We start from the raw sequence: 19482 nt of genomic DNA, 5'->3' as shown, positions 1-19482 counted from the left end.
CTATCGATATTTTAAAAATGTCGATATGTTACTATCGATTTTTATAAAGTATCGATATTTTACTATCGATAATTTTAAAATATCGATAGCAAACTATCGATATTTTTTGAAAAAAGTTTGTACTTGTGTAGAAAAAAAAATATTGTTGTATAAGGATTTAAAAGGACAGGGTAACAAAACACTTATTATCGTAGAAATAATTATATTTTGCATATCTGTACACAACAATGTTCACTTAAAACTACAAACTTACGTATATAAAATACTAAAAATATATTAAATAATACATTAACGATAAAATTTGTAATAAATAATAACTCGAGCTGGATCCACACTACAACTTTCATTCTTATTAAATCATTATTTTTATATAAATAAGTTTTTACAATCTCATATTTGGATGTAGCATACAATATAGACAGCAGAATGAGAGTAAATGAAAGATTTTGAAATTTATTCTCTGCGAGAAGACGAAACAAAGAGTGAAAGAAATACAAGACTAGATAATTTAAACTTTACAAACTATATAGTTTTTTTACTTAAGTTTTTAATTTAAAACAGTCTATTTACATCTCTTATTTAAATGCAAACATTATACAAAGACAAAGAACACTGAACGAATTCCAAACACTGTTTGCTTAGAATTTGTTTAGTGTTAATACAGAATCATTTGTACCACCAGAAAAAAAAACAAAGTACATAATTATTTTTTTTTATCTCAGAATAACGTTTTCTAAGAAATCCTTTCCTTCGCGACTAGTCGAATGGTTCCTTTTGAACGGGTTCCAATTCAGTTTTGCCCCAGAGACTAACAACCCCGCTTTGGAACCGTTGTGTTGCGTCACAGATCCCGCGGGACTGGACATACAACTGGACGATCCACTGCTACTCCTAGTGGACACAGATCCCTTTCCCGATTTGCCAGACTTCAGGAAATTCCGATCCATCGGCGTGACCAGTTTCAACACCAAAGAATCGCCTGCACTTTTGATCAGAGCAACCGCTTCTTCGTGCGAAGCCCATTTGACGTCTTTTTCTCCAATGGCAACGACAAAATCGCCTTCTTTGACTCCACCAAACTCAGAAAGGGATCCTGGTTCCACCACGGCGACCACAACTGGTGCATCTCCTCTGACTGAGAAGCCAAAACCTTCATCTGGTCGGTTTCTTCTCAATTGGACTACACGAGGTGCTGACCAGTGTCTTTTGGCCGAGAATATCGCTATGGGGCCCAGCGAGCGAAACAGATCTGTGACTCGGTATTGAGCAAAGTCTGGTGCAGTTAGAGACAGCTGGAACTTCGTAGAAGCTGTAAAATAATAGTAATCAAGTAATCAACAGAATAAAGAGACAAAAACTTCTTACGTTGTATTCCCGGTGGATCCAGCATATCACTGAAATCATCTTCAGTCTCCGTGGCAGTGTAAGCGTGCAATGCCCTTTTGTGAGCGTTCCTCAGCACAGCTGCGAGTGCATGCTTACCCCGGAGTTCCCTGCACATGCGATGCTGCCTCTGGCATTCTTCCTGCAGTACTAGAGCCTCTCTAAGGTGTGCCCTGCCCAAAGTTCTTCGTTCGTGTTCCTCTTGAGGCGTGTTTATCTCTAGCTGGGTAGAGTCGCTCTGCGTATGCAGGAATTGGAGTACTTCTTTGGTGGTCGGTGACATATGGGAGGATTCTGGGTGAAGAATACCTGTGGCAGCGTGGCAATGAGCTTGACCAGTGTAGAACTCCCTTTTCACTTGGGTGAGAGAGATCCAACTATACAAAAAATTATATTGAAATCTTGAATTAAATATCTTTCATAGTACTTTACCTGTAAGGTACGTAATCATGTACAGCTTCGTGGGAAATTAAATCATGAACATGTCCATAGCACTCAGCTAATTCCGCAGCTTCCTGAGCTAGATCCAGACAAATATCTATCGTCCTGTTCTCCTCAGACTGAAGTTGAAGTTTCTCCAAGAGACACTCTCGAGCTTGGGCCAACATCAACTGGACCAACATCTCCAGAATCTCTGGACCCAAGTCCATAGAAGGAGCGTTGGTAAAGTTTTCGTGGATATACCTAAAAGTACCTATAAACAACCAGAATTAATAAAATACTGCATAGAAAATATTTTTCGAAAATATATGGATATTTGTTTTACCTGCTGCACGAAGGAAGTTATCCACGGCTGCATCCAGTCCTTTTGCAGTCGATCTATCTTGCTTGGCACCTATTTGGGTGTAGATAGCACCCATGTTGAACAGGACGCAAGCTTTTTCGAAAGCTACAGTCCGTTGACAAGATGGTACTCCTAAAATACATCTTTTTAGACAAAAAACTTTGGAAACCAAACTCTGTTCTGCATTAGTTTGGTAGTACTTACCAGTTAAAGAGTCAAACCACTCGAAATATATTCCTAGTGACCTATCTGGTGGAAAAAACCGCCTTTCGACATAGTAAAGTTGATTGTAGTATCGAAAAAGTAGTCCTAAAAACGATTTAAAACAAAATTAACCCATGAAAAATATTATTACAAAATTCGTACCTATTCCGGTAGTATCGCGTAGAGGTGTCCTCATGGCTTGCCTCGTGTCCATAAAGTCAGCTATGGCGTCTTCGTAGGCATCGGAGTCTTCGCTGTAATGTTCTAAGATGAAGTCTTTGAAGGGGTCCCTAAAATCGATTTCTTTGGTTTCTTTCAAGCCTAGAGGTATCATGGGCATCACCGCATTTGTACTAAAACAACGTTAAAATAATAATTAGTACAGATTTTGTTCCATTTAGCAGGAGGGGATTCTTTATTCAAGGATAAGACTATAAGAAAATTAAAAATTTGTCGAATCAAAATGGCCAACCCTGTAGATAGAAACATTTTACATAAAAGTAGGAACGATATTGATTATTAAATAATAAAAAAGCAGTTATATCATATGGTAAACGACATGTGTTCTTCAGCATCCTATTAAATGTTCTTAGCGCTGTTTCAACAAACGTAAACTCAGTCTAATTGAATGGAAATCTAAGAAGAGTCTAAAAAAAACAGTTAACAGTTTTTAATCGTTAGTAGTTCGCGTGTTGTCTCACTATATCCATGCGAACCTGGCTTAAGCATTAGGGATGTGTGTAAATTATCGATATTTAAAAATAACGTATTGATATATTATTTGGAGAGCTATTAATGGACCTCGTGACGGAAAAAAATAAAGAAAGCGCTTTTATAGCAGACCAACTTAAAAGACAAATGTATATTACTATGAAAAGTGTTAATATTACAAAGTTTTAAACAAAAAATGAAATAAACGATACCAACAAATATTTTAGAAACGCTCTAGGTTTATTTATTTCTCTGACATCTGAATAGATTGCAAAAGTATCGTATTTTAATATATCGATACCTTTTGCACCTTCCTACGTCGAACAGATGCGTTCGTTGCAAGGAGACTCTTTGGCTGGTCTCCAAGAAGTGGGACAAAGCCAATGGGTCGCAATGGGGACCCCCGAGGCTTCCTAAGAGATATTTCCGAGCGTTTATGTCTTTCTCTTCGTATTTGTGTATATTAAATACTATGCCAGGAATTTGGGCAGAGAGGGGGCACTGAATTTATTGATAAAGTTATTTGAATTCGATGAAAAGCAAACATAAACGTATTCCAATTAAATTGAGTTGATGAATCCTCAAACCAGATATTTTTTTCATAAAAAAGTATGATCAAATGTTTATTTTAATTATGTTACATTCCAAATAATTGCTGTTATTTTTATGAGCTTTTAAACTTTCTTTGCAATAGAAATTTTTTGAAATGTGTCATATTTCGCAAAAGAAAAAATGATAAACAATTTCTATCAATAATGTTTTGAACAAATAAAATATTAGCAATAAATATTTTTAAATAATACAGGTACAAAGTTTACTTTGTTGTAATATACCGGGTGGTGTATCGGCGTTGGAAACATAGGAGTCTTAAGTATGCTGAATCCACATGCCAAATTTCAACAATTTTGGACAAGTCCATTTTAAGTAATTTAAGAAAAACTGCATTTTTATTTTTGCATTATTCTGCAACGAACCACCCGGTATAAACACTGTAACATTACAGTCAATAGTATTTTTTTTATTTGAAAAATAAGTATCACAATAAGCAAAATTGTTATGTTATAAAAATTAATATACAGGGTTGTTCACCACATACGACACGGAGTACTGTAGCTAAACAATTAGATTTTTACAAATTGTATGTTTTGGGTTCGTTGAAGGACTATTAGAGGTACAATTTAAAAATTATTTTACAAGATACAGAGTGTCCCAAATAAGTAAAAAATATTATAGTTGTGTTTTTTTTAAATGGAACACCCTGTATATTATTCTATTTTTAGATTCTACGGTTGAAATAAAGGTAAATTTGATTAAGGTTTATCACACTTAAACCTTACCGTTTTTGAAATAGTTTCAATTTTGTGAAATTTCAGTAAAAAAATTAAGGCTTCATTTCTCGAAAGATATTAAAGGTTTTAATACTAAATATTTACTGAAGTTTATTTATTGATCAGATATTGTGTTCGAATAATAAAAATTATACTACCTTATACAGAGTGTCCAAAAATTTATATTAAATAATTACTAGCTTTAAACGGCAATAAGTTGTTTAATTTAAATGGAACACCCTGTATATTTTACGAGAATCAGATGCACAATTTAATTGTCTATCAAAATGTATTATATCATTTTTGCCTATCTCTTCAAGTTTTCATAGAAAATGCATTTTCTTATCATTTAGACCTGATTTATCACTATACCTATGGAATATTGACATTTTAGATTATTTTTAAAGATATATATATATATATATATATATATATATAATAAAATATAAAGATATATATAATTCGTTTATTTCATTAAAAAATAAAAAAAAAACTGTTTAAATATTTGTTAAAGAGGACCAATTAATATGATCCCACTATGCAAACTACATTAATTGACCGTTTACGTTGATTAATAATAATTGCTCCAAATACTAAAAAAAATGAATTTTGTATGTATATTTATATTATTGTATTAGACAGTGTGATAAAAAGTAACACCTTATAAATTTTATTTAATTTTTTGACAAATGCTTATTTATAACAACAGAGACGTTCATTTTCATAACTTATTATTGTATTGATTTCTGAGTCAAATCCACATTTATTTAGAATCATTTATTTATTAATTAAAACAATTAAGTATGTAATTAACTAATTTTTGGGCGGAAATAATGGTGGTATATTAATAATAAGTAATAATTGGTATACTCTTTTACAAAGATTTAAATAGTTTTCTTTTTGTAAACAAATGAGCTTGTAATATTATTATTTTTACCACTTGTATATTTTGTAAATATGTTGATGTAAAAGAATCTAAAATGTCAATATTCCATGGGTATAGTGATAAATGAGGTCTAAATTATAAGAAAATGCATTTTCTACGAAAACTTGAAGATATAGGTAAAGGATGATATAATACATTTTGATAGACAATTAAATTATGCATCTGATTCTCGCAAAATATATAGGGTGTTCCATTTAAATTAAACAAGTTATTGCCGTTTAAAGCTAGTAATTATTTGATATAAATTTTTGGACACTCTGTATAAGGTAGTATAATTTTTATTATTGCAACACAACATCTGATCAATAAATAATCTTCAGTAAATATTTGGTATTAAAACCTTTAATACCCTTGGAGAAATGAAGCCTTAAATTTTTTACAGAAATTTCACAAAATTGAAATTATTTCAAAAACGGTAAGGTTTAAGCATGATAAACCTTAATAAAATTTACCTTTATTCCAACCGTAGAATCTAAAAATAGAAAAATATACAGGGTGTTCCATTTAAAAAAACACAACTATAATATTTTTTACTTATTTGGGACACTCTGTATCTTGTAAAATAATTTTTAAATTGTACCTCTAATAGTCCTTCAACGAACCCAAAACATACAATTTGTAAAAATCTAATTGTTTAGCTACAGTACTCCGTGTCGTATGTGGTGAACAACCCTGTATTTATGAAATGCAAAATGCTGAGAGACGCGCACCAATTGCAAAGAAGAATTCTTCCACTTCTTTGACATTAATTCAGGAACGCGAGCACGCGCCTGTATCAGTGCGAACCGGCCTTTAGATAATTACCGATATAGCCAGCGACATATTTGCCGTGATTTTTCAACACACAAACCTAACCGAGCGTAATCAAGAAAGCTATGCACCGCGAAGCCACGCCTTATTATTTTTACCTATACAGGGTGATAATGATGTCAATGAAATATAATTGGATTTTTTTTAATAAGTCACGTGGAATTAATAATCTAGAAGGTTAGACCACTATGGAATTCTTATGTGAAACAGTTCAAACTGAAGGCTGAAAATAAACAGAAAAACATTTCTGACTCACCTATCACTCTGATACAATTCCACGGAAGAATTCAGCTCAGCCAATTGTTCTTTGAGCAGTTGCAAGTTGGAATTAACAAAACTCAGCTCTACAGCTACTGTTTCTTTCAATTTCTTGTTTGTCGTCGCTTTGAACAGGTTCTCAGCTCCAGCTCTCAGCCTCAGCTCCTTGTTGATCTCCTGGTTCAGCTTGGAACGACGATTTTGTAGCTTTCCACGACACGTTGCCACCCTGGGATCCGAACCCTGTAACAAAACAAAGAATTTTTTTATACTTCTTGGAGCTAATAAAATGTAATAAATAGTTTTTTTGAAGTTATTCCGGTTGTTTTACCTCGATAATTGCTCTATCCGAATCTCTGGATCGCGGAGGACATCGGAAAGATTGGCGCTGGACCCACTTCAGCATTTTGAACCATGATGAGGTCGAGGAATGGTATAGTTTTGAAAACGGTACAATATAAACCGATGGTACTCAGAGGAAAATGGATGTATTTTCCAGTAAAGTGACTTTAAAGAAAAAAACTAGTTCCGATAAGGTTCAAGATTTTTTTTTCTAACAACGGTACAAAATTAACCGAAAATATACAAAGAAAACCTGCTATATTTTCCAGTAAAGTGACTGTAAAGATCGAAACTATTCCTGAAGTACTTGAAAATAAATAAAATTGTTAACGGTATAGATTTAACCGAAAATACGTGTATAAAATCGGATGTATTTTCCTGTAAAAGCGCTGTGGTGATGAGAATTAGTGTGGCAAGTCGGTTGGCCCGACGCGAAAATGATAATATGCACCGAGTGACTAACGAGAGCGGCGCGCTCGAGGTTCCGGGGCTCCGGAGAACCGTTTTCTTTAAGTGGTACTGCGTGGCCGTTCGCGGCAACAGATGATGGATGCGAAATATCTCCTTAAAAGAACCAAACTCGCAATTTTTCTTACATCACACTCACTTTTTTAAGTAATCCTTCTATTTTAGTCGTATGCGTAACAAGTAATTCACTGGTTTTATTCAGGCTAACACTAGAAACATTGTTTTGAACCACACTGATTGTTTTTATTTGTAATCATTAATCACTAATACTTTTGGGTTCTTTCTGAGAACGTATTTTTCTTCAAAGCGAAACTTTAGCAAGTTAATCTAAATTCATCACACTTTTGAACCAATTTAAAAACATTAATTAGATTATAATTAATTATTATTTTTTAACGCAGTATGTATATTTATCCAAATTATTAACTATTTTAGTAATAAAACATGCCAATATCAACTATACACAATTAAGAAAACTGTTCGTAACACTACCCACATATTGCAACACTAAAAATCACTATACAAGATTACTAGTGCTGTTTCAAGCTAATTACTACACGCGTCGATTTTTAGGGGAGCGCGATTATGATTATGCGGTATGCAAAAGCGAAATAGTCGCTTGGCTCGGCATATTTTCGATTTGGCGCAACATTTACCGATGCGAACTGATGTGAACTTAGCAGCCAAAAGATAGCGGCCGATTTGCCGAACATAGCCGAAGGGCCAGTGGCGTCGGGCGACTTAACTTAATATGAAATAATCATACAATTTCTTGCAGGAGGATTTTATTAATATTTAAATAGTACTAAAACGAAGTATGCTTCATTATGTTAATATATTATGAAAAATTATTATAAATAATTTATGTATTACATGTTGTTTAATTTTGATTATTATAAAATAAATAAATCTATACTAATATATAAAATCCTTAAAGTGACTGACTCACTGATTAATCACGATCTTGCTCAAACCACTCAACTTAAGAAGCTCAATTTTGGCATACAGGTTGATTCTAGGGCGTAGGGGTGCGAGAAGAAGGGATTTTTCGAAATTCCAGTTCCAAGAGGGTGAAACCACCCCTCAAATATTACAATATTTTTTATTTAAAAAACGGTCAAGTTTCCGAAAAAACGCTTAAACACGTATACTTTATTTTGTTTTTTTTATATATTTTAAGATTTTTTAAAAATGTATACAGGGTGTTTCGAAAAATCTGGTCTGGATTAATCACGATCCTGCTTAAAGCGCTTGACGTAAAAAGCTGATTTTTGGAAAACGGATTGACTTTAGGGTGTAGAGGTTCGATAAGAAGGGATTTTTTGAAACTCGAATTCTAAGGGGGTGAAACCACCTCTCAAATATTAGAATATTTTTTATTTAAAAACCGGTAAGTTTTTCGGAAAAAACTCTTAAACACGTATATTTTATTTTGTTGTTTTACATATTTTAAGATTTTTTAAAAATTTATACAGGGTGTTTCATAAAATATGACCAAATCTCAGGCTCGAATCTCAAATTCCAAGAGGGTGAAAAAATGCCAGTGAAATGGGGTGAAAATGATTTTTATCTTTCATATTTAGTAACTGACAAAATATAATAATATCGCCATATTGTTTTTTCTCATGCTGACATAAATGTGGGAAAATTTTATCCAGTTTGTATGTTAATGGAAATTCTTGCTTTGCTTTATCATCACCATTACAAATGGTTAATTACACGCTAGTCTATAATAAACCATCAGAGTTATTATGAAAAAAATGTTTGCACCCTGTATCTCAAAAATTGAGATGTTTTAGACAAACACTCATTCGAAGTTTTTTCTTAGAATAGGCCCAAGAATCATACCCTTAAATATTATTTTTAGATTATAATTTTATAGAATGTTAATGGTTCTTTAAGATTTCCAAAACAGATACTAGCGTGTTTCGTGCGTGTTCTCCTCCACGGCGGGTACCCTGGGTACCATTTCTGCCGCAGGTACCGCCCGAACTACCTGTATATACGCGGGTACACAGGAAGTCGCGCATCGCCGGTGCACCGTTACGCGCTAGGTCGTTCTTTAATGGCCGTACCACCGACCAGAGAACAACCGTTGGCGTTTCCTGGTGCTCCTCTCCGGCAGCAGCAGCAGCCATCGGGTACAGTTAGCCGACGGTGGTACCGATGACGTTGACGAGGAGGATGCGGCCTTAACGCACAAGAAATAGAAACGTATATCCATACTATTTCATTGCGTGTACTACCTGTAGAATGGTCAGCCATCGTTCAACGTCACGTCATATTATATTGTCGAACTCTCTCAATCACTTATTGTCAACCAGATGAAAGAGATTGGTGACATTATTACGACATTCCGTAAATTACTCCATATTCTTTTTAGTAATTGTCATTTGATTTGGGGTTATAATTTTATTAAAGGACATCGATCAATGTCAAAATTAAAATTTGTTTGTTGCGAGAAAGCTTTGAATAAGAAGACTAAGGAAGGAGCATAATGCTATCCATGTATTCATGCATGGTGAGCGGAAAAGGCACCATAAAAGTTCTCTAGGGTGGGGATCCTTGACAGTTCTGTTTGACGATTCATTTGACACATTTGAATTTGATTTGAAATTTTGTGGATTTGTCAGTCTTTATGGAGCTTATTTTATGTTATTTATTATTTATTCTACTACTGATAGTTGTATAAAGGTAGTAAATCTAGATGGAAATTGTGGCAGAACTTAAATTAACACTGACACTATCGCGATTTATCGAAAAAGACTCTAAAATAGTTGGTTATGTAGCGTGCCGTAGATCTCGGCAAAAATTGAGTGAAATAATGGAACAACTTTTCGCTAGTAAGTGACTATATAATATACATACGTGTAGTAAACCGATCATTTATGAAATTCACTTAAATTAACTAAAATATATATTATTATAAATAATAATGACGTAACGGTGAACGATGGTTCAACAGTCTTTATGTACTCTTTGTAGTTATTTTCAATTATTACAGGGAATACAAAAGACACTTTTAGAAAAAAATTAAACCTATTTAAAGGACATACCTGTACAAAAAAAACAACGCAAATATTTCGTTTTAGTAACAATTCTAAAAGTTAAAAATTACAAAATCAAACGACTGATGGATCTAAATAGACAGTGGCTCATGCTAATGAGCCGTATCAGTATCAAAACCAAATTGTGAAACTAGGCTGTTGTTCAATTGGTCACCCATTTTATAAAATGGCCAGAATTACGTAAAAAATAACAGTAGAAACTTAAGATACGATATAAATCTTAAAATTAGTGGGCTTTGTTTAAAAAATATAAAACTCCTATATTTTTCTTTCTACTTAGTAAACTGTAGTGATAAAATTATTTGATCATATTGAGGTAAGACAAACGAGTTTTAGTATGGAGAAAGCATTTTTGACCATACCCTCCATCAGGGTGTGCCTGTAGTTCGTGAAAGCTTTCCTGCTTCATCTTCTTTGGTATTACACCCAAGTTCGTTGACACTCGATCATTTCTTTCAAATTGTCATATACGAATTTGTTAAGAATAAAATGAGTCTTTTAGAATGTTCAAGTTCCATGAAAAACAATTTTGTATAGTGTTGTACCTTGTACCCATAAAAATCCCACAGGAAAAGTAATTACTATAATACAATTAGGAACGCTTCAGTTTTACATAATCTGTAATAGTATTTCTAGGCTTCCTGATGTCTAACGAAAAAAAATGCTATTCTCTTCTTTTTATTAACCATATTATTATAAGTGAAAGTAAAATGGCTTCACTCGATTTTTTCTTATTATAGCATAAATATCAATTAGTTCAAAATTTTCAACGACTCCACTTCACAGCCAATCGATTCTTCGCGAATTCCTTTCGGTCAAACATCGGAAACTAATTAAACGTATTTGCTTTTTGTTAAGAAGCTTTTAAAACGTATATAGGTACCTATACTCTCGAGCTCTACATTCTTCGTTATAGCTATTTGACTAATAGATTCTTCAGAAAGAGAGCGAAATTATTGAAAATGTTTTTTTTATTTACCATTGAAGCAATTTATTCTCTTTATTCAGATACTTATTTATCTTTATTTTCTACGTGCGGCTCAGACTATGTATAGATGTAGATGTGTATTGTATTCGCCTTTCTTGAGTTATAACTCATCGTACATTCTCAGGGCTTTGAGAAAAGCCAGTATCTGAGAGTAGTGAGGAAAATGGGGAAATCACAGAATCTGTATTCGCTTTTCTTCGTTTCAATCTACCGAGGTGTTAATTGAAGAGATATTGTTCTGTTAAAAACCCCGTGAAAATCCAAAGATTTTTCTTACTTAATCAAGGGAAATATTTGAATTTTCTCTGTCGTAAGTTCTGGAAAACTTCTTCGAGTGTCTTAGACCGTTGGGGGATTCCCATAGATCCCATTCTCATAGATCGTTTGCTTTTTCATTAACATTTGTATCCCTTGGTGGGCTGTGGGCTAGCATCCAGAGTAGGAGGACTTTGACCTGTTCCTATCTAAGATAAGTTGTATCTTACTATCTAAGGACATAAAATACATTATTTTTCTAATATACCATCGTAAATATATCATTTTACGATTGAGTGACAGACCAGTCTTCTTCGTGCGAAGCCAATACGAAGAAACAGTTATTTACTGCTGTGAAACGAAGAGATCTTCGATAAAAAAACACCGATGATGAAGAAGAATTCGGCAAAGATGAAGCGGTCAGCGTGAGAAGAACATTTGGGTCAGTGGAAGCTGCTGGCCTGCCCTCAAGGCCATGCCACACATCTCTTTTAGACTATTCTTAATTATTCTATTATTTATTTACATTGTGCCATAGTAGAATAAGTATGGATATATGCAAATTATAAAAAAATAATTCAATTTTTTTAAGAAACTGATAAGTTTAAAAAAAGAATAATTTTAAATTTATTTAGTCTGAAATAACAATTTTTTTTAAGTATGATTACTGAAATTTTAATTAAAGGTAACAGCCACATTTTTAATATAATTTATTTCTTCTAAAAAAATACAAAAGTACCCCATCAAGATAAATTTAAAACAATCAATACAAATTATAGTTGCTGTCAGAGTACCTATCATCATTTTCCTATGAATAATTCATCACATAATTTTCCGATAATATTCCGAATCTCAGCTTATTCTCACCTGCGGTATTATTATCTCCGGAAGCAATACTACATTTCCTGTCCTGTCCTCCTTTGCGGTACCATTCCCAAAAAATTTCTTCTCCCTTTTACCAAAAGTGCAAAACTTATTCATTATTATAGGTCCCTATGTTATCTCCGATTTGTTTCAATCCATTTTACCGATAGGTACTTTCACTCCAAAACGTCGCTAGCGTTCGCAAAACACTTGCTGAGTGGTACTCTGACCGCGATATTCTTCGCCGTACCCGTTCTCGAGGGAAGAAGAAAACAAACTGACGAAGCAGAAGAAATGGTCTTGGAGATGGACATAGTACTGCGAGGAAGGCGCTATGGTATGACCATTGGTGGGAAATGGGTGTTTTCCATTTTTGGTAGTCTTGTACATTATTGTGTCGTACTGTTTTGTCGGTTGGAAAAACTTACAAATACGATAGAAACAAACAAGGTGTCATAGTGGCCTTAGAAATGACAATTATTGACTTAACATACAAATTTGCACAAAGGTTCTTTTAAATCACATTATTTATCACAATAAAATGATTTTTAGGAAATTTATCTGGCTGTAGTTTCCAAGCCAAATATACGTCTGTATTTGAGAAAAAAATGTGAAATGTTGATGCGAAAATGTGCTACAAAATGTTGTGAATCCAAATAAATGTAGAATGTAGAATGTTTAGGAGGGGAGTTAATCACCACGACCTTATAGATCTATTGTGTGTTCCCCTTTCTTGAGTTATAACGAGTTATAACTCATCATACAGTCTCAGGGCTTTAAGAAAAGCCAGTATCTGAGACGGCTCCACAGAGGCCAGCTCTCCATCCTCGACATCAGACGTACCAAGGTTCATGGCACGAATGGTCGTCGTCTCGGCGCACTCAGTATTAAGGTGTTCTGGTGTTTCCCCATTTTCCCCACAAAATCTGCATTCGCCGTTGTTTCTCAGTTTCTGCCTACTGAGCTGTTCGTTGAGGAGACAGTGTCCTGTTAGAAAGCCCGTGACAATCCGAAGATTGTTTTTAATTAAATCAAGGAAAACCTTTGATTTTTCTCGGTCATAAGTTCTAAGGAACTTTTTCGAGTGTCTTAGACCGTTGGAGGACACCCATTCCAAGTTACGGATGGAGTCTTCCAGATTCTTCAGTTCCGCTTTCAGTTGGTTCCCGTTTGGAAAACAGAACGGTTCTGGTCCAGTTAGTGGAGTGTTCGCTCCTTTTCTAGCTCGATCATTTGCTTTTTCATAAATGAAAGCACAGGTTATTTACTTTTTCTTTTTCTTTTGCTTTCAAATTTCGTCATTTTCAAATTTCTTTTTATGTCATTTACATTTTTAGTGGTATCGGTGGTACTATATGCACTTCCTCATAATTAATTTTCAACGCATAACTTGGTACCATGCGAGCACGCACAAGTTTTACAATGGTATGTACAAGATGTACCGAAAATACGTGACTAAAATTTAATTTGTTTAAATAGTAAAATCGTGCTGGAAACACAACAGGTCTTCTTGTAAAATCGTAGGTGCCAATGGAATGATAAACAAGAAAAATATCTATGAAGTAATAATTAATAATTGTTCAAAAGAAATTACATCAAAACAACTAAGCAGATATTTATTTAAGAAAAATAGGTTTTAGAACTACGTTTTCTATAAATATAGGTGTGTTGGATATTTAAGGATTATATTGAGGATCAAAGTGTTTTCCTATGTGTTAAAACAAACACATTAAGTTCTTCTTAATGACATATGATCGATAAGATTACTGAAATTTAGGTCATCGTTTATTTTAAACAAATATCTAATAGAGTCAGATGGTCCAAAAATTGTTTCAGAATGGTACAGAAACAAATATAATCACTAACATAACTAATTAATATCATAAAACTGAGTTTCAGACATTTATGCGTGTTTGTATTAAGCTGTTCATGTTTCTTATCAGCCTTTAATGAACAAGCTGGCGTCTGAAAGTACTACTTTTCAAAGATAAGGCTTGTTATTCCGCAGTCACCTGTTGAAATACATTTTTCTATTGTTCGGCGATACCGTTTATCATGGGATTGGCATTGGTCGTACCGAGGAAAGTGTAAATTAAGGAAACTGATCACGGAGAGAAAAAAACGAAAATTCGATTAAAAGCAAAAACATAACGGCAAGTAAAAGTATGCAGAAACACGGTGTGAATTGCAAAATATAATACGAGACATTTTACAGTTGTAGACTAGTTAAAATTCTATTTATGTAGTTGATAGGTTTAAATTGACTGTAGAAATATGTATGCATGGTCTCTAGACTATATTTACTATGATATCTTATTTTAAGCTAGCGGGTACCAGCGACTTCGTTCGCGTCGAATTAATCATTTGTAATGGCGATGATAAAGCAAAGCAAGGATTTCCATTAACATACAAACTGGATAAAATTTTATCACATTTATGTCAGCATGAGAAAAAACAATATGGCGATATTATTATATTACTTGGTAATATTTTAGGGGTAGTTTCATCTCGTTGTGAGTTTAAGCAGAATCGTGGTTAAGAAATTACCTAACTTTTTGGAACACCCTGTATGATTTTTTAAAAAAAATCAAAATATGTAAAAAACCAAATAAATTATGCTTATCCAAGCGTTTTCCCGAAAGACTAACCGTTTTTTAAATAACAAATATTGTAATATTTGAGGGGCTTTTTCACCCTCTTGGAATTTGAGATTCGAGAAACCCCTCCTTATCCAACCTCTACACCCCACAGTCAATCCGTTTGCCAAAACTCAGCTTTAAACGTCAAGCAATTTAAGCAGAATCGTGATTACTCAATGGCCATATTTTATGAAACACCCTGTATAAATTAATAAAAATTCTTAAAATATGTAAAACAACAAAATAAAATATACGCGTTTAAGAGTTTTTCCGAAAAACTCACCGGTTTTTAAATATAAAATATTTTAATATTTGAGGGAAAGTTTCACCCCCTTAGAATTCGAGTTTCGAAAAATCCCTTCTTATCGGACCCTTACACCCTAAAGTCAATCTGTTTTCCAAAAATCAGCTTTTTACGTCAAGCACTTTCAGCAAGATCGTGGTTAATCAGTGACCATTTTTCGAAACACCATGTATATATTTTTAAAAAACCTTAAAATATGTAAAAAAAACAAAATAAAATATACGTGTTTAATCGTTTTTTTTCGGAAACTTGACCGTTTTTTAAATAAAAAATATTGTAATATTTGAGGGGTGGTTTCACCCTCTTGGAACTGGAATTTCGAAAAATCCCTTCTTATCGAACCTCTACACCCTAGAATCAACCTGTATGCCAAAATTGAGCTTCTTTACGTTGAGTGGTTTGAGCAGGATCGTGATTAATCAGTATGGGATTTTATATATTAGTATAGATAAGAATATTTTATATTTCAATAATATGTTCATAGAAAATTTCTCTGGTATGATATAAAAAACTTATCCTGAATTATGTTAGCTTCAGCGCGTCAAGAAGAAAGGTGTCTATGCATTTTATGGTCTAAAATTCAAATAATTTATGACAAAAATGGGAAAAAAGTAGATACATTTTAGGAAAATTCATGTTGATATGCATACAAGTGTACGAAATTTTTAGTAGATCCGCAAAAGAAACCAAAAAAATAAATTGCATCGAGTGTTAGAAGAAGAAACCCAGAAGAAGACCATTATAAACTCATCAAGATAGTCGCAAAAAGAGCAAACAATCAAAATAGCTCCAACTAAAAACGCTCATGAAAAGAATAGCTGAAATACACCAGCATACAGGGAATGATAAAATAGGTTTTATGCTATTTACTATTATACCAATTTTACAATTATCGCAAAATTGAAAATTGCCACAGTCCGTGAGTGTGTGTGTATGCATTCGTAATTTGTACGGATTATTTTATTATTATTATTATTATTTTCCAAGCATTTACAGTGGCCAGTTTAGAAAGTAACAGCGACATTCCTTGATATCGCTCTTGAGAATAAAATTGATCTGAGCGATTTAAATTATCGCTTGTTATATACTTATTTGCATATTATACAGAGTGTCCACAATTGCGCAGACCAACATTTTCCGTTATATTGTATTTTCAACTTGCTATAGAATACTACAAATATTTCTAGAGTATTTACAGAGGTACGACTATTCAATTTTAATAATTAAGTCTATAGCAAAGACCTTCTAAAAGACACTCTATTCCTAGGCGTGCTGCGATCATTTGAGAACAAAAGAACAATACCAGTGACGCAATACAATAGTCAATGTAGTCGTTGACCATCTTTAACCCAGGGCGCAGAGGTGGAACTAGGATATTTTATTTCTGTAGGTTTGTAAGGTCATCATTCTAATGTAATTTTTACCAATTTTTATGAGACTTGGAATCCTCCAATGGTCTAAAAGACACTCGAAGAAATTTCCCAGGTCTCATATACTAGCTTTTGTGAAAGCACTGAGACTGTAGACTTATATCTCAAGAAATTATTAGATTTTAATGGATGAAGTTGAAGATTTGGTTGCCTTCAAAAGTTAGCGTGTGCGACGACCTTTACTAACGGTACCGCGTATATAAGTACTTTCTGATGCTGCGGCATCAAAGGAAAACACGCAAAAAAACCTATCCTACTTCCTGCATGGCGTCTATGAGCCCGGCAGATTATACCATTTATTTATAAGAAGCAACGACTACCTGTATTTAAGCGGTATATCGGCAAACACACTCGACAGTCAGAGGTAAATAATGAAATTTATCACCTTTAATCACACTCGGCATTCTTTTAATTATGAGTTTGATTAAGCTGGAATGAAATGAGTCACTACTTAAAAGGAATTAATGATGTTTGTTTAGATTTAGTGAGTCCTAATTCCATATAAACAATTAACATAGTTTAACTTAAAGTTAATCTATTTTTCTTTTTTATTTCATCCAAGCTATAGTGCATCCAGAAATGATTGAAAAGTGCAAGATATAGTATATTTAAAAAGTGAAAATAAAGCTATAGTATTTTTAAATATTTAAAAACTACCCAGAGTAAGAAGTTAAAAAAAATATGTATGTAGTCTAAAACTTTTAAAACGCCTCGTATATATAGGGATTAACTTCTAAGAAGCCCTAACAGGGACGTGAATAAGCTATCAAGGTTAATTGAATGTTTTAAAGGGCTTCTTTTTATTGATATCCCAGGTAACTTATTCTAAGTTATCTGTGGTTTATTAGACAACTTTATAATTTATAGAAATTAAGGAGTGATTAAACTATTCGCGAAACTATTTTTTCCATGAGATCACTAGTACGTAAGATCTTTTTAAAAAAAAATCAATTTTAAACTTAGGTAATTCAAATTATACTTGTTAAGCAAAACTACGTGCTAAAAAACTAATTCGTTTATCGCATTTAAAAGGTTTTTGTGACATTTCGGTTGTACCGTAGTAACAAGGACGTCGTACCCGAGCTGTAACACCAGAATAATAGTACCAAGGTACCATAGAACGCACAATAATAACGAACGAACTCTATCGAACAGAATTTATAGGAGTGCCAGGCTTGGCTGCATATTTCTCTAGCATAGAACCCGTTATACGTAGGGAGAAAGATTTATGAATATTAAAAATGATACGACAGTTATTTTTTAAATACCTATAAAAATAAAGGAAAAATTAAATTAAGGTATTTCTTTTGATGGTGATTTTGTCTTTCTGGACCACAGAATCGGTTCTGAAAGTGAAAGTTTTTGCGACAAAGGACAGTACCACCGTTGTGCATTGTAGCGAGCCGTCAAAACAACCAGACTTAGCACCTATAGTGATTTATCTTCTTTTAATAACCCTGTTTCTTAGTTGATTTTGACCGAGAAACCAATTTTTTAAAGGAAATTAAATAAAATATTAATCAACAGAATTATATTACCTTCATCTAAACTATTTTTCAAAAAAAAACATTTTATTATGTTCATTATACCACTAACTAAATTAAATACGAATTAATTATTAATTTAATTGCTATTCTCTACTAACAGCGGGTTTTTTTGTCAAACAAGAAAGATTACAGATAAAAGGCTAATGTTATTTAATGAACTTCTCACACTAGAGACCCCTCAAGTCATAATCAAAAGAAACCGTCTGGCATTTTAAAAGACCTCTTTGTTCATTACACAGCCTGTAACGAAGGATAATACTTTATTAATATGCATACATATATCATGTTTGATAAGTACTACCGGTCCTGTATAGAGAGTTGACTTTAAGTACTCATAGAATGGTAATTGCGTTTTCGATGATTCAAAAAAAAATATAGGAATAGGTACTATAAAGTTTTAAACTAAATTAAAATTAAAATATTTTTGTTTTTACTGTATGAAAATTTTTTAATATCTATTAGTTCTGTCTTTTCTTGTCTACTTTCGTATGATCGAAAAAAAAACGGCGTCCAGTTGACTTGGAAATGACGATCGATGACATTTCCCATATAATTTTACATATAAAATGACAGCGATCTTCATTTCATAGCCATCGTTGATACGGTTTTTATTCGATCATACGGTATATATTATTGCTGTATGTTTTCTTGAAGTTTAGAGCTTTCAACCCTTTCTGCTTGAACTATATGTAGTAATTTTTTTCATCAGATATAATTTTTCTTGTTATATCAGTTAAAATATTCCGAAACCTACCCTTATAAACGGTCTTTTAACACTATCCTCCTCGGCTTTTAAATCTTCGTCTTCCGGGTCCAATTTTTCGTTCGGCGCATTCTCGTCGACCATCGTACCGCATAGTACCACCACTACACTTCAAACTTCCCGCGTTATTCCTTTTTTTCCGCTCGTTCTTTTTTTTTTCTCAATGTTTCCCAGGATTTCCACGACCACTGCGATAGTTACAAAACCAGATCGTTTGTCGGCTGTTTCGAATGTCGTTTGTTCGCGACTGGCCTGGCGCGGCGCCATGGCCGCCTTCGGGACCGCGGTTTGGCTCCCCCCTTTCCTCCGGGGACAGGGGGACCTTCCATATCGATGCCCTTTTGTTTCGATGAGTCACAGCGTTGCCCGGAGTGTAAACAGATAAGGACG

At 33.5% G+C, this 19482-nt stretch overlaps 1 protein-coding gene across 3 annotated transcripts; it reads right to left on the bottom strand.

Annotated features, from left to right (window-relative positions):
* Positions 1 to 185: 185 nt before the first annotated feature.
* LOC115880322 (rhophilin-2) lies at positions 186 to 19479 on the bottom strand. Of its 3 annotated transcripts, none has more exons than XM_030897518.1 (8): positions 19084 to 19479; positions 6423 to 6667; positions 2534 to 2724; positions 2372 to 2476; positions 2150 to 2299; positions 1816 to 2077; positions 1366 to 1760; positions 186 to 1309 (listed from the first exon to the last, which is right to left on the bottom strand). In XM_030897518.1, exons 1-8 carry the CDS (start codon positions 19174 to 19176, stop codon positions 714 to 716), a joined length of 2037 nt encoding a protein of 678 aa, XP_030753378.1. In that variant the 5' UTR covers positions 19177 to 19479; the 3' UTR covers positions 186 to 713. The 3 variants fall into 3 exon arrangements, with proteins under 3 accessions (XP_030753378.1, XP_030753377.1, XP_030753379.1); XM_030897517.1 differs by lacking the exon at positions 19084 to 19479 and adding an exon at positions 12413 to 12670; XM_030897519.1 differs by lacking the exon at positions 19084 to 19479 and adding an exon at positions 6756 to 7841.
* Between the last annotated feature and the right edge of the window lie 3 nt (positions 19480 to 19482).

Source organism: Sitophilus oryzae, unplaced genomic scaffold (genome assembly GCF_002938485.1).
Source record: "Sitophilus oryzae breed Bouriz unplaced genomic scaffold, Soryzae_2.0 scaffold_1621_pilon_pilon, whole genome shotgun sequence".
In the NCBI taxonomy this organism is placed as follows: Eukaryota; Metazoa; Arthropoda; class Insecta; order Coleoptera; family Curculionidae; genus Sitophilus; species Sitophilus oryzae.
Note: the sequence above shows the minus strand (reverse complement) of the source record. Positions and strands in the feature narration are given on the sequence as shown.